At 45.2% G+C, this 11,840-nt stretch overlaps 1 protein-coding gene across 1 annotated transcript in view; it reads right to left on the bottom strand.

The window, feature by feature from the left end:
• Positions 1–2,416: 2,416 nt before the first annotated feature.
• The window catches only part of CDKAL1 (CDKAL1 threonylcarbamoyladenosine tRNA methylthiotransferase), a gene marked incomplete at both ends in the record, with an annotated part of 604,736 nt that continues 595,312 nt past the window's right edge, over positions 2,417–11,840 (bottom strand). Inside the window, one exon of the mRNA XM_080710287.1 lies at positions 2,417–2,599. Within this exon, the coding sequence (XP_080566413.1) occupies positions 2,417–2,599 (183 nt within the window). The remainder of the gene's footprint in view (positions 2,600–11,840) is intronic.

Below are 11,840 nucleotides of genomic sequence, written 5' to 3'. Positions count from 1 at the left end.
ACATTTTATCCTAATAGTTACAGGGGGAAAAAAAACAGCTGGCCAAATCATTACAAAGATCTCTTCAAAGGATTCCATCTTAGCAGGAGAGAAAGCTACAGTAACAACAAAAATAAGGGAGGGGAGAGACAGACTTTAGTACTGAGCAGGGGGTCAAAAAATGAAAAGCCTAAGGAGAAAACACGAGGCACAGTGACAGTTATACATACAAACTATGGGTCCAGTGACCTCTGTAGCAATCCTTGAATCCCAAACTGGGAGCCACGCTGAGGAAGGAGGAAGGGCAGAGAGTATCCAGCTCTCAATGCGTCTGACCCAAAGAGAGATGGAGTCTCCACTCACCAGTGAAAGCAGGAGGCAGGGCGCGCCTCCCTGCAGAGGGGCGGAAGCACAGATGCTCCGGGGCAGGAAGGAGATGAGCTGGAAGGGTGAGCTCCGCTGATGGCCACGCGTCCTACAGCTCCGGGTTCAGTCGCACACACCGTCCCAGTTTCCGCACCAGCTACATGCTCTCCTCTCCTCCCCTTCCTTATTCCCTCCAGAAGTCATACGAGAGAAAGCTAGATTTGCAGACCACTTGCCACCCCTGCTGCCAACCAGCAGGCACTGTGTGTGGCCCAGGCCCTACTGCAGGGCCATGGCTTTGGGCCCTTTGGGTCTAAAGAGCACTGTCTCTGTGGAGGGTCAGGAGAATCCCACACCGCTGAAACAGTCCTTGGGGATTTACACCAGGGCCAGGTGCTCTCCAGTGCTCCCCAGGGCCAGGGGTGCTCCCCAGGGGAATGTCCAATGTGAGTTTCTTTTGTAGCTTATAGCAGGTTTAGGAGGAAGGCACTAATTCATGTGTGTGTGTGTGTGTGTGTGTGTGTGTGTGTGTGTGTGTGTGTGTTTCTAGAGTTTCAAAGCATAGTTTGACTCTTGTGATAATTTTACCTTGTATGTGTCCTTTAGAACCACTGACTTTGCACATAATATGGTAGTCGACTACCCTGCAAAAGCCTCCCATTTTGAAAGATGAAAAGTTCATCTCTTCAATCTGAGTTTTAAACAATGCATGTGCATGTATGTATGTACGTACAGGCATGTATGTATATATAAGATGTATATATACAATATATATGTGTATGCCCTGTTTCAAAATAAAGAATAAAAAATAGGGCTGGGGGTATAGCTCGGAGGTAGAATGTCTCTGGGTTCAATCCCCATCCCCAGTACTGCAAAAAATATACATATAGCCAGGCGTGGTGGCGCACGCTTGTAATCCCCTTGCTTGGGAGGCGGAGACAGGAGGATCGCGCAGGTTCAAAGCCAGCCTCGCTGGCTTAAGAGACCCTGTTTCCAAATAAAATATAAAATAGACCTAGGAGTGTAGCCCGGAGGTAGAAAGGTTCCATCCCCAGTACCACACACACAAAAATACACATATATATCATATATATTTAGATATATATAATACACACACACCTCAATGTAAATAAATAACACACTTTAATTCATCAACTGATAACAGAAATTTTAATTTGGGCTCCATAAAAGACATCTAAACTGAAGAGATAAATGAGGGTTTGAGTTTAGAAATGAAGACAACCCCAGGGAAACCATAAGGCACTGGTTTCCCTGTGCCTACACAACCCAAATAACTTATAAAAATTCTGACAAACATAGGATTTAGTTATTATACCAATTCCTTTATTGTGAAGAAAGTCGTTGCACTTGGTCAAGACTGATGGTGTCAGGTAGAAATGAAGGCTCGGCCTTGCTGACGTGGAACCGGCCTTGCTGACGTGGAACCGGCCTTGCTGACGTGGAACTGGCCTTGCTGACATGGAACCGGCCTTGCTGACGTGGAACATCAGGAGAGAGGCCGTGTGTGAGGGACAAGTCGCGTTGCTCAGTTTGGGGGTGATTCCTCGCACGATGGTGCCCAGCATCCTTGAAGTGGAGGCCCTCACTGCGCATCCCCAGAGGACTCAAGTTCCCAGGTTAGGTTTCTCTATAAACCTCTCAGGAACACATCTGTTGTGGAGACAATGCTGGGAGCGCAGGGCCTCCACGCAAGGCAGGAAGAGGAAGATACAAGTAAGAAATATTTACTAAGGATCCCAAATTCTTCTGCATACGAAAAAGATGGCCAGACCATTACTTTCAGACTTGAAGACTGGGGACTTTTAAAAATGCAACCGCTTGCATTTCTTGCTTTAAAAAAAAAAAAGCCAAAAGGAGCTTAATGTGAAAGCTGCGCTTTCTGTGCCGGCTGGTTGGCTTTGCGGCGGGAGCTTCGTTAGACAGTGGGGCTGAGGAGGGGGCGGCACGGCCAGGAAATGGCCGCCCTCTGAGACTGCTGCGGCCGCTCTCCTGGTCACGGGAGGTCTTCGTTAGAAAGGCAGTCTGCACAGGTGTTCCACTGGGTTGTCTTCTAATGATAGAGCTTGATGAAAAACGCACAGAGAGCGACCAGAGCCAGGCCCACCGCCAGCCGCAGGGCACGGTCCTGACGCGGCCTTTGTAGCACCGTTCTGCAACTTCCCGAGTTGCGCGGAGACGCGGCAGAGGTGCGGGACGTTGCACTCAGGTGAGTTCCAAGCCTATTTCTGAATTCCTACAGAGAGAGGCAGAAAAATGATTTTTAACATGCAGAGAAAGCCCTGTTGTGGTATCAGTCGAGTACTGGTTAGCTAGAAGGCACTGCGATTTTATTTCTTTGGCACAGGTACACTGGAACGGCACCATGGGCCCCCAAGTAGAAGGAGTAAGTCGGGTCCTGTTTCTGAAGGGTCGGAACGAGTTCTCGGTTTTCCAGACCATGTATGACTATCTGAGAGGGGGTGTGTATGGAGAACAAAGGCAGAATTCACCAAGGGCAGCACGGATGTACAGCCCAGTCACACCACAGCTCCATCGAGCTTCTACGAATGTCACCCTGTGTGCTCAGCTACAGAAGGACGAAAGGGAAAAAAACCCACAGAAGCCATTTCATTCAGCAAGTACATCCCAAGGACAGGTTCGCAGGGGGTCCACTGCTGCGAGGGACCCGAGTCACCAGTGGGGTCCATCCCACCGGCAGACCCCCCACTTACCTGGTATACTGTACAAATACTACTTTCTCTGCAAGCCAGACAGTGAAATGATTAGGAGGTGTACCTGGAGAAAGCGCAAGGGGCTGAGGTCTCCACTGCACTGCATTTTAGGTGGTTTCTCCCCTGGTGTGGGGGAAGTGAAGGAAGGAATACAGGGTCACTCTGAGTGGCTTCAGCATTTAAGAGTGTAATTTGAGTCCATTGCAAGACTTTTGGTGTAATTACTGGCTTCCCACCTAATACAGGATTCCCCTGCTAAAATCACAGTTGCAGAGAGGGAGGTGAGGAAGGGGCAGATGAGAAATACTGGACAGGAGGGAGAATGAGGAAGGAGGGCAGCAACCCAGAGGGAGTGTGGTAGAGTATGTCCCTGGAAGAACAAGAATCCCTCAGAAGCAGGAGGTGTCCCTGGGTGGCCACCTGACTTGAGGCAGGGCAGAAGCACTGCAAAACTGCGGAGCAGCAAGGTGGAGGGTGGATTGAGGATGGGGGAGAAGCAGCCAGTGGTAAGTCTTGGCGATGGATGAAGTGGGAGACGATGAGAACCTCTATCAGGATGATGGAAGAAGGAGGGAAAGAAGGGAACAGATTGTCGAAGTAGAATCAACAGGACTTGAGTTCAGATGAACTAGGAATGGGGTGATGAGGAGAATGTTTACAACCCAATTCTCACTAATATTTCCATGTGAGAGATGTGGAAGAATTCTTTCTTTGACTGCATGAGACTAAATGCAAAAATTAACAGAGCTGCTGGCTACCAGGATACGTTTCTCAACCCAGTGACAGTCAAGCCATTATCTGCATCTGCACTCCTTAGGATCTGGGCAAATACCTGGCTGATCTTCCCGTGCTCTGGGTCCTTAACAAGGAATTACCCAGCTGGACAGAGAGGGGAGGCAGGAGCTCAGCAGTACCTGTATCAGGAGACAGCTCTCTTCTGAGACTGGCTTCTTGTATGATACTTAGAGCTGGGATATGTTGAGGAGTTTCACTTTGATCAACTAAAGCTAGCTTTAAGGTCTCAAGGACGGTATCCCTGGCAACCTCAGGAAAGAATGCAGAATCCTTTTTTAGCTGAAATGATATAAAGCTAATGAGTTTTTTTTTTTTTTTTTTTTTTTTTTGGTGGTACTGGGGTTCCTGGAAGCCCTTCTACCTCCGGGCTACACTACCAGACCTATTTTGTATTTTTTAATTTGGAAACAGGGTCTCTTAAGCCAGCATGGCTGGCTTTGAACCTGCGCGATCCTCCTGTCTCCGCCTCCCAAGGGCAGGGATTACAAGGGTGCGCCACCACGCCCGGCCTTAGCTAATGAGTTCTTCAAAAGCGGCCTGGCTGAGGTGGTCCTGAGAACTCTGGGGATCCGGCTGTCACTTGGGATGGGCATGCGTGACTCCAGGGGCATCTCATACCCTCTCACCTCTAAAACTGTCACCCAAATAAACATTTCTTTATTTTATGTGTCAGGTATTTTGATTGCAGTGATAAAAACAAAAGCCGACTAAAATAATAACCTTTAATGTAAATAAGCTAAAATCTCCATTAAAAGATGCAAGCTGGCGGAACTGATTAAAACAAACAAACAAACAAACAAACAAACAAACAAACCAAGATCCAACAATATGCTGCCTATAAGAAACTCACTTTGCTAATGAAGGTGAAATTTTATGAACAGAGAATCAAAATATGAAAACCTAAAGCAAGCAGGACTAGCTATACTCATTTTTTCCCCTTAAAGTCTACTTTAAAAAATATTAGACCTACCTAATGGGGGGAGATAGACTCCAATACAATAATACACGAAACCAACAGAACCAAACACAGATCCCAGATACAAACTCACAAATATACAGCCAGCTAATTTCCATCCAAGGTGCCAAACATACACCGGAGAAAGGCCAGCCTCAATAAATGGTGCTGAGAAAATTAGTATCCACATACAGAAGACTGAAACGTGACCCCTGTCCCTGATTCTGTATAAAAATCACTCAAAATTAATGAAATACCTAGATGCTTTGAAACTACTAGAAGAAGACATAGGGGAAACTACTTTAAGACATTGGTACAGGTAATGATTTTCTGCATAGGACCTCAAAAGCATAAGCAACAAAAACAAAAACTGACAGAAAACTAGAAAGCTTCTGCACAGTCAGGCCTGGCTGAATCTCATTTAAAAAAAAAAACAAAAAACAACAAGGCTGCTAGCCGGGCGTGGTGGCGCACGCTTGTAATCCCCGCTCTTGGGAGGCGGAGACAGGAGGATCGCACAGGTTTGAAGCCAGCCTCGCTGGCTTAAGAGACCCTGTTTCCAAATAAAAAAATATAAAATAGGTCTGGGAGCGTAGCCCAGAAGTAGAAGGGTTTCCAGGAACCCCAGCACCACCAAAAAAAAAACAAAAAAACAAAAAAACAAAAACAAAAAAAACAAACCCAAGGCTGCTTAATTTACCTGTGAATTGGAATCTAGCTTGGCTGAGGTACAGAGGAGACACTCAGGGGTGCGTGTGAGTGTGTGCAGTCCGGTGAGGTGTGTCCCAGCACTAGCCTGCCTGTGCTCCTTGTGATAAATGTGTGAGGTGATAAATTCAGGTCACTCTTCTACCTGAGCCAGGGATGCTGCCTCTAGCAATTAACCCATCACTTGCCAAGTCTCATTTTCTAAGCCCACTGGTCAGAGTGCAGCTGCCTTCTCCTACACTTGAGCTCTTTAACCTTTTTGAGTTACAGATGGCTGAAGGAGGCTATAGACTCTTGCCCCCAAGATGTGGAGCACCGTCCACACACACAGCCACACTTGATGTTGCTTTGGAATTCCACATACACTGTCACTCAGGAGTGGATCCAGATTTTAAGAGTTCTTCAGGATTCCCTCTTCAAGAAAATAAGAAGTGAACATAAAGTTAGGTGCAGTGTCTCAGAATAGGCGCCTGGAAGTAAGAGGTCCTAAGATTTCAGCTCCACTAAGGTTCAGGGAAAATCCGCCCCTGCTACCAACCCCAGTTCAGAATGCTGGACCTTGCTTCTGTGCCTGCTCAGAGAACTTTCAGTCTGCCACGAGACAAAGACCTGAAGGGCTCCTACCCAACTGATGCCCTAAGTCCCATCTCATCAAAAAATACATATATTTCCTTACAGTTTCCTCTATAAATTTGGAAGAGGCAAGTGTTCTACCAGATGTGCAGATATCAACATAGAGCCCAAAGAAAACATGGAAGGAACCATGCCGTGTCCAAAAGAACACAGTAAGTTTCCAGAAAAATAGATGGCAATTTGAAGGAAATCTATGACATTCCTGATAGAATTCACAATGGCGATCCTCAGGAAACTTAGCAAGAGGCAGTCGGTGTCTTCTGAAAATGTCTGCCTGTCTTCCTTGCTCTTTGTGTACTCTTTTCAGAAGTATCCTTTTCTAGGGAGCTGGATGGGAGTCCAGTCTGCAAAGGAAAGAAGCCAGGCCATTCAGACACCTCTCCTGAAGTTCCTACTTCTTACTGAAAATACTGACATCTGGTAACACGAAATAGGCTGCGGAAGCAGAGGCATAAGAATCCCACAGGAAAACCAGGAGCCAGGCTCCATGTAAAAATGTTAAGTAGAAGTAACGTTTAGGGAACATTTGCATGTGCCCGGCAAGGCTCTAAGCACCCAATGCATTCTCTCCTTTAATTCTCCAAACTACTCAAAGAAGAAGTTAATAGGAGCCATCCCTGTGGGCAAGTCACTCTCCCAACTCACAGGCAGTAGGCAGAGGTGGTGAGGTGGACAAAAGGTTTGGCTGCAGCCATGTTAAGCACAATGACACACCTGGGATGCATTTATAACCCCCTGTACATGAGAAACACCAGGCTCTGCACGATTACCAGACCGATTCTCAGGATGGAGGTTTCCACTCAGTAGGCGGCACCCCCTCCTCATGGAGGCAGCAATGATGTCACATCCGGTTTCCCTACAAAAGGCCATTCCTGGAAGGCCAGCCTCCTGTCACGCAGAGACATTTCTCCATCTCGTTTTGGAGTTAGTTCTCAGTCGCACTGAGACTTTGTAAATGTGACCTGTCCATGGTACACTGCTGAGAATTTTCTGAACACACACGCGTGCACGTGCACACACGCACGCATTCACACACATGTGTGCACATACTCGATGTGCTCGTATTAGAACACATTGCGAAATATGTTTCAATGAGGAACAGTTGGTCTGGTTCTGCTCAAGTAAGAGATATCCCTCTAAGAGAATTGCCACCTGTCTTCCCATCTTGCAGTACAGCTTCTAAATGAGTTCTTCTGTCCCTGAAACCTGTAGGTGCTGCCAGGGCCCTGTGATCACATTTAAGTGCCAGCTTCCTTTCTCAGATTGACAGACAACCCATCCCGTTGCTTCATGTCATTACCAGATACCAGGACACACAGGAATTCAGGGTGCCAAGCTATCTTTCTCCATTATCTAAGATAATTCAGAAACAGGGGGCATCATAATATCTAAGTAGGAGCTCCCAAATCATCTCCAAACCAAAGATGCTACACTCTTTTCTTGTTTGTGAAATCTATGTTTAAGAGTTGTTATCTGCACAGCCCATCAGCATTACAGGCACTCTGGCATATAGCAGGATCAACAAACTGAGGTTAGAATTAATTAGGCCTTTTCATTTTCCTTGGAAGAACATTTACATTTTAAAACCTCTGTCTCACAGTCACACGAGGAGAGCGCACTGTCAGACTTCTTCTGTCACTTTTGAGCAAGAGTAATTCTAAAGCAGACATTATTCATACGAAGTTTTCCCCTCACCCCACATGTGCGGTTGCTATCAGGTCATTAAAATTGCAAGGAAAAAATAAAATTGAACATAACTTGCTGCTGTCACTCTGAGTATCTCGGATGGGGTTTTCTATTAATTTGGCAACAGCAAAGTTAACACAGGGCTTCTGCTAATATTGCTGAATGTAAATTATTAAACCACCTACTATGTGATCAAGTGAATTTCAGATTATATTTTGAATCATTTTGCCTTGATGTCCACCAAAGGAATACATCTGATGTGCCCCAGGGTGGCCACAGTGATCCCTCTCTTTCAGGATGCCCAACCATCAGATTTTGTATCAAATGAAAAAAAAAAGATGATAATATCAAAAAGCAGAGCTTGGCATCTGCCCATCACCCAATTATTATTTTCCGTAAGATCGTATTTCATCTGACTCAAAAGATATGAAAACACGCTTAGGCTCTGAACTTACTTTAATGGACCCAAGACATTTTTTCTGTGTACATTTTTCTCAGGGTTTGCTCACAGGCACCGTGAGAGTTTGAAGTGCAGGCTAACGAGGATGAAGAAAAACTTGTCTGATAGCTCATATCTCAAATAAAACTCTATGCCAGTGCCCCCCCCCCCGCCACGCCAGAGACTGATTATCTGGGCTCTGCAGAAACCTACTGAAACCAAGTATGACCAGTGCTCGGAGGTGACCCCTGATGTCCCTCAGTGACTGACAGAAAAAAACCCAACTCTCCCAATTTTTGCTTTGAATACAAAACTATTATATCAGAAAGCTACCTCTATCGTAAGAACATTTGAATCCTTCCATTATAAACTCAAGGGAGCACCACCTAAGGTAAGCATGGCTGATAGAACCTGTGGTGTCCCTCCTTGAAAACCGGGAATGAACACAGCTCCTTGGTCTCTTTCATGCCTCCTTGAACACTTTTCTTGTGGGATCCTGTCTGATGCCAATTTGACACCAAATGTCTATTCAAATGATCTTACACATTCCTGATTTTTTGGCCTCGTACATTTACTAGATGAGGAAGGAGGGTTAGGGTAGAAGAGTCCGATCTAGAATTAATACTTGAATAAAAATCTTTGCCAACATGGCCAGTTATTTATATACACTATCTCTTGATCCACAGAAGATGAGAAGTTGTAAGGTCTGCCCAAAGAGACACGCATATTATCAGAGGCCTGGCATCTTAGCTGGTCATTTGTTTTTACTTTTTTCTTACTGTTACTTTAATATTTTTTTTCTTCCAAAAAGAAGGCACATAGAGATGCTTCTCTTACTAGGCACCTCGGAGAAAATCCAAGGTATTTCTTTACTGGGTCAAAGTTTAGAATTACTCTAGAACTCGTGAGGTGTCTCCCTTGCTAACTAGACATCAGCTACATATGTGTGGGCAAGCACACGTGTGTGCACAGAGCAGGCCTTCACATCGAGGCCACAGGTCACACTTGGAACTCTGAGGCTTGTAATCACGGGGTTCACGATTGTGGCATTATTTCAGATTGGCAGCTGGAGATAAGCGTTAGTGCAAAAGCTGTCCCACAGGTGCAGAAAAAAGAATCAGGTCAAGATCCTTTACTGATGATGAAGTCCTTTCAATCATCTCTTAAACCACAACTGAAACCGTCCTCATCTGTGGTGCAGGAAGTGGTAAATGAGGATGTTGATAAACATAACAATTGGCTGTATTGAATTTAATCTTTAGGTAATCAACTCAAAATAATTGGCCCTCAGAGATTCCCTCCAACTAGGTAACCACGAGAGCGTGGTGGCAGATGTTTGGTTTGTGTTTTAAATGAAAAGTGGCTGTGTATGATGCTAGCATTTATTGTAATGCAATCCTCTCTTAAGTTCTAAGTATCATTTTCAATGATACTAGAAATATGGTTTTAGCATCATTGAGTTCCATGAACTGCATAAAATGAATAAAGGAGATGGCAGGTGCTTTGTTCTGTCTCAAAGAGTCTCGTAATTGATGAGTTAACATGGAAAATGTTTCCTACAGATCACTGTGATAGCAATTCAGCCTGGAAATGCTGATAAAGTATTTAAGAGAAATTACATGGTACATACTATAATTACACTGAACTCAACCATTGGAAGAAAGGCCACATCTCTACCTATTTGCCTATCACTTCTAAAGTTCCATTATGCATTCTCCCAAAAATCCATTCCAAGGCATGCTTAGTCTCTTTCTGTTTTTATTTTGAGCACAGATTTTTTTTAATTGGTGCACTATAGTCTCCATTATAATGGAATACAAATACATTTCATAAAATAAAAAAAACATCAGTTCTAGTAAAAAGTCATTTAAAATGTCTGGGAGGTTAACCTTAACAGATTTAATCACCGCCATCACTATAGGATGGTGGGCAGCCTTGACGGGGCCCCCAGTGATCCTTGCCTCCTTACAGTCAGACCCTTGGCAACACCATCCCTTTGACTGTGAGCTGAACTTACGGACTCATTTCTAATTGATTATACGTGACAAATAATGAGGTGTCGCTTCTAAAATTAGGTTTAAGAAGAACCATAGCTTCCATCTCTCTCTGCTTGCTTGTGCGGAGGGAAGGTGCTTCATGCTGTGAGCTGCCCTGTGCAGAAGCCCCTGTGAGAGGGAAGCAAGAGAGGAATGAGCCTCAGTGCCACAACCCACAGGCACCTGAGCGCTGCAGCACCACGCCAGCGAGTTCAGAAGCAGGCCCTCCCCAGCCGAGCCGAGCCTAAGGCTATGCATCCGGGTGCTCCAGTTGCAGCCTGAGAGCCTCCTGCCAAGGGCACCTGAGTGAGCTGCACTCAGATTTCTCACCCCCAGATACTGTGAGGTGATAATGTGTGTGGTTTTAAGTTGCTAAATTATGAGCTAATGTGCTACGCTGCAATAGGTAAGTAATACAAAAAGATGCCAAGCGGGGGTTTAGAAATCAATTCACACATACGTGGAAACTTGATTTCTAACAGGCTTTGCAGACCAGTAGGCAAAAGAGACCTTTGATAAAAATTTTCTGGAATTATGGGTTATGTTCATATAAAGCAATAAAATTTCATCCCTACCTTATTACATGTATGTATGTATGTATGTATGTATGTATGTACTGGGAATTGATCCCAGAGGTGTTCTGATGTTCTACATATGAGATACACCTCCAGCCCTATTGCATTTTTATTCTGAAACAGGGTTTCACTAAGTTACCGCTCATTGGCCTTGAACCTGTGATCCTACTGTCTCAGCCTCCCAGTACTTGGATTACAGCTGTGCATCACCTCTCCTTGCTACTCACAACATTTAAAAGTCAGTTCCAAGCCGGGCGTGGTGGCGCATGCTTGTAATCTCAGCATTTGGGAGGCTGAGACCGGAGGATCACAGTTCGCAGACAGCCTCAGCTACTTAGTGAGGCCTTCTGCAACTCAGTGAGACCCTGTTTCAAAATAAAGAATAAAAAACAGGGCAGGGGGTTTAGCTCGGAGATCGAATGCCCCTGGGATCCATCCCCAGACCTGAAAAAAAAAGTCAGTTCCAGCCAGGCATGGTGGCGCAGGCTTGTAATCCCTGTGCTTGGGAGGCAGAGACAGGAGGATCACGCAGGTTTGAAGCCACCCTGTTTCCAAATAAAAAAAATAAAAAATAGGTCTGGGAGTGTAGCCCGGAGGTAGAAGGGTTCCATCCCCAGTACCACCAAAAGAAAAAAAAAAAAAGTTCCAGATAGATTAAATAAAGGGCAAAAGTGAAAAAAAGTTTTGTGGGAGGAAAACTTTCTAACCCCTAAGGCAGAGACATATTTCATAAATCACAAAAATATAAAAAGTCCCAAAAGGCACTAAAGCGAGGTTAAGACAAGCTCAGAACCGGGAAGGCACATTTGCTTCACATCTAGCTGACTTCAGAGTATGTGAAGAAGTCCAGAGAAACGGATGGGAGATCAAAGATGGCTGAGGACACCTGTCCAGCAGCCAGAGGAGAACCAGGCAACGAAGGAAAAACGCTTCTGA

Source organism: Muscardinus avellanarius, assembly GCF_963383645.1.
Source record: "Muscardinus avellanarius genome assembly, chromosome: 14".
Lineage (NCBI taxonomy): Eukaryota > Metazoa > Chordata > Mammalia > Rodentia > Gliridae > Muscardinus > Muscardinus avellanarius.
Note: the sequence above shows the minus strand (reverse complement) of the source record. Positions and strands in the feature narration are given on the sequence as shown.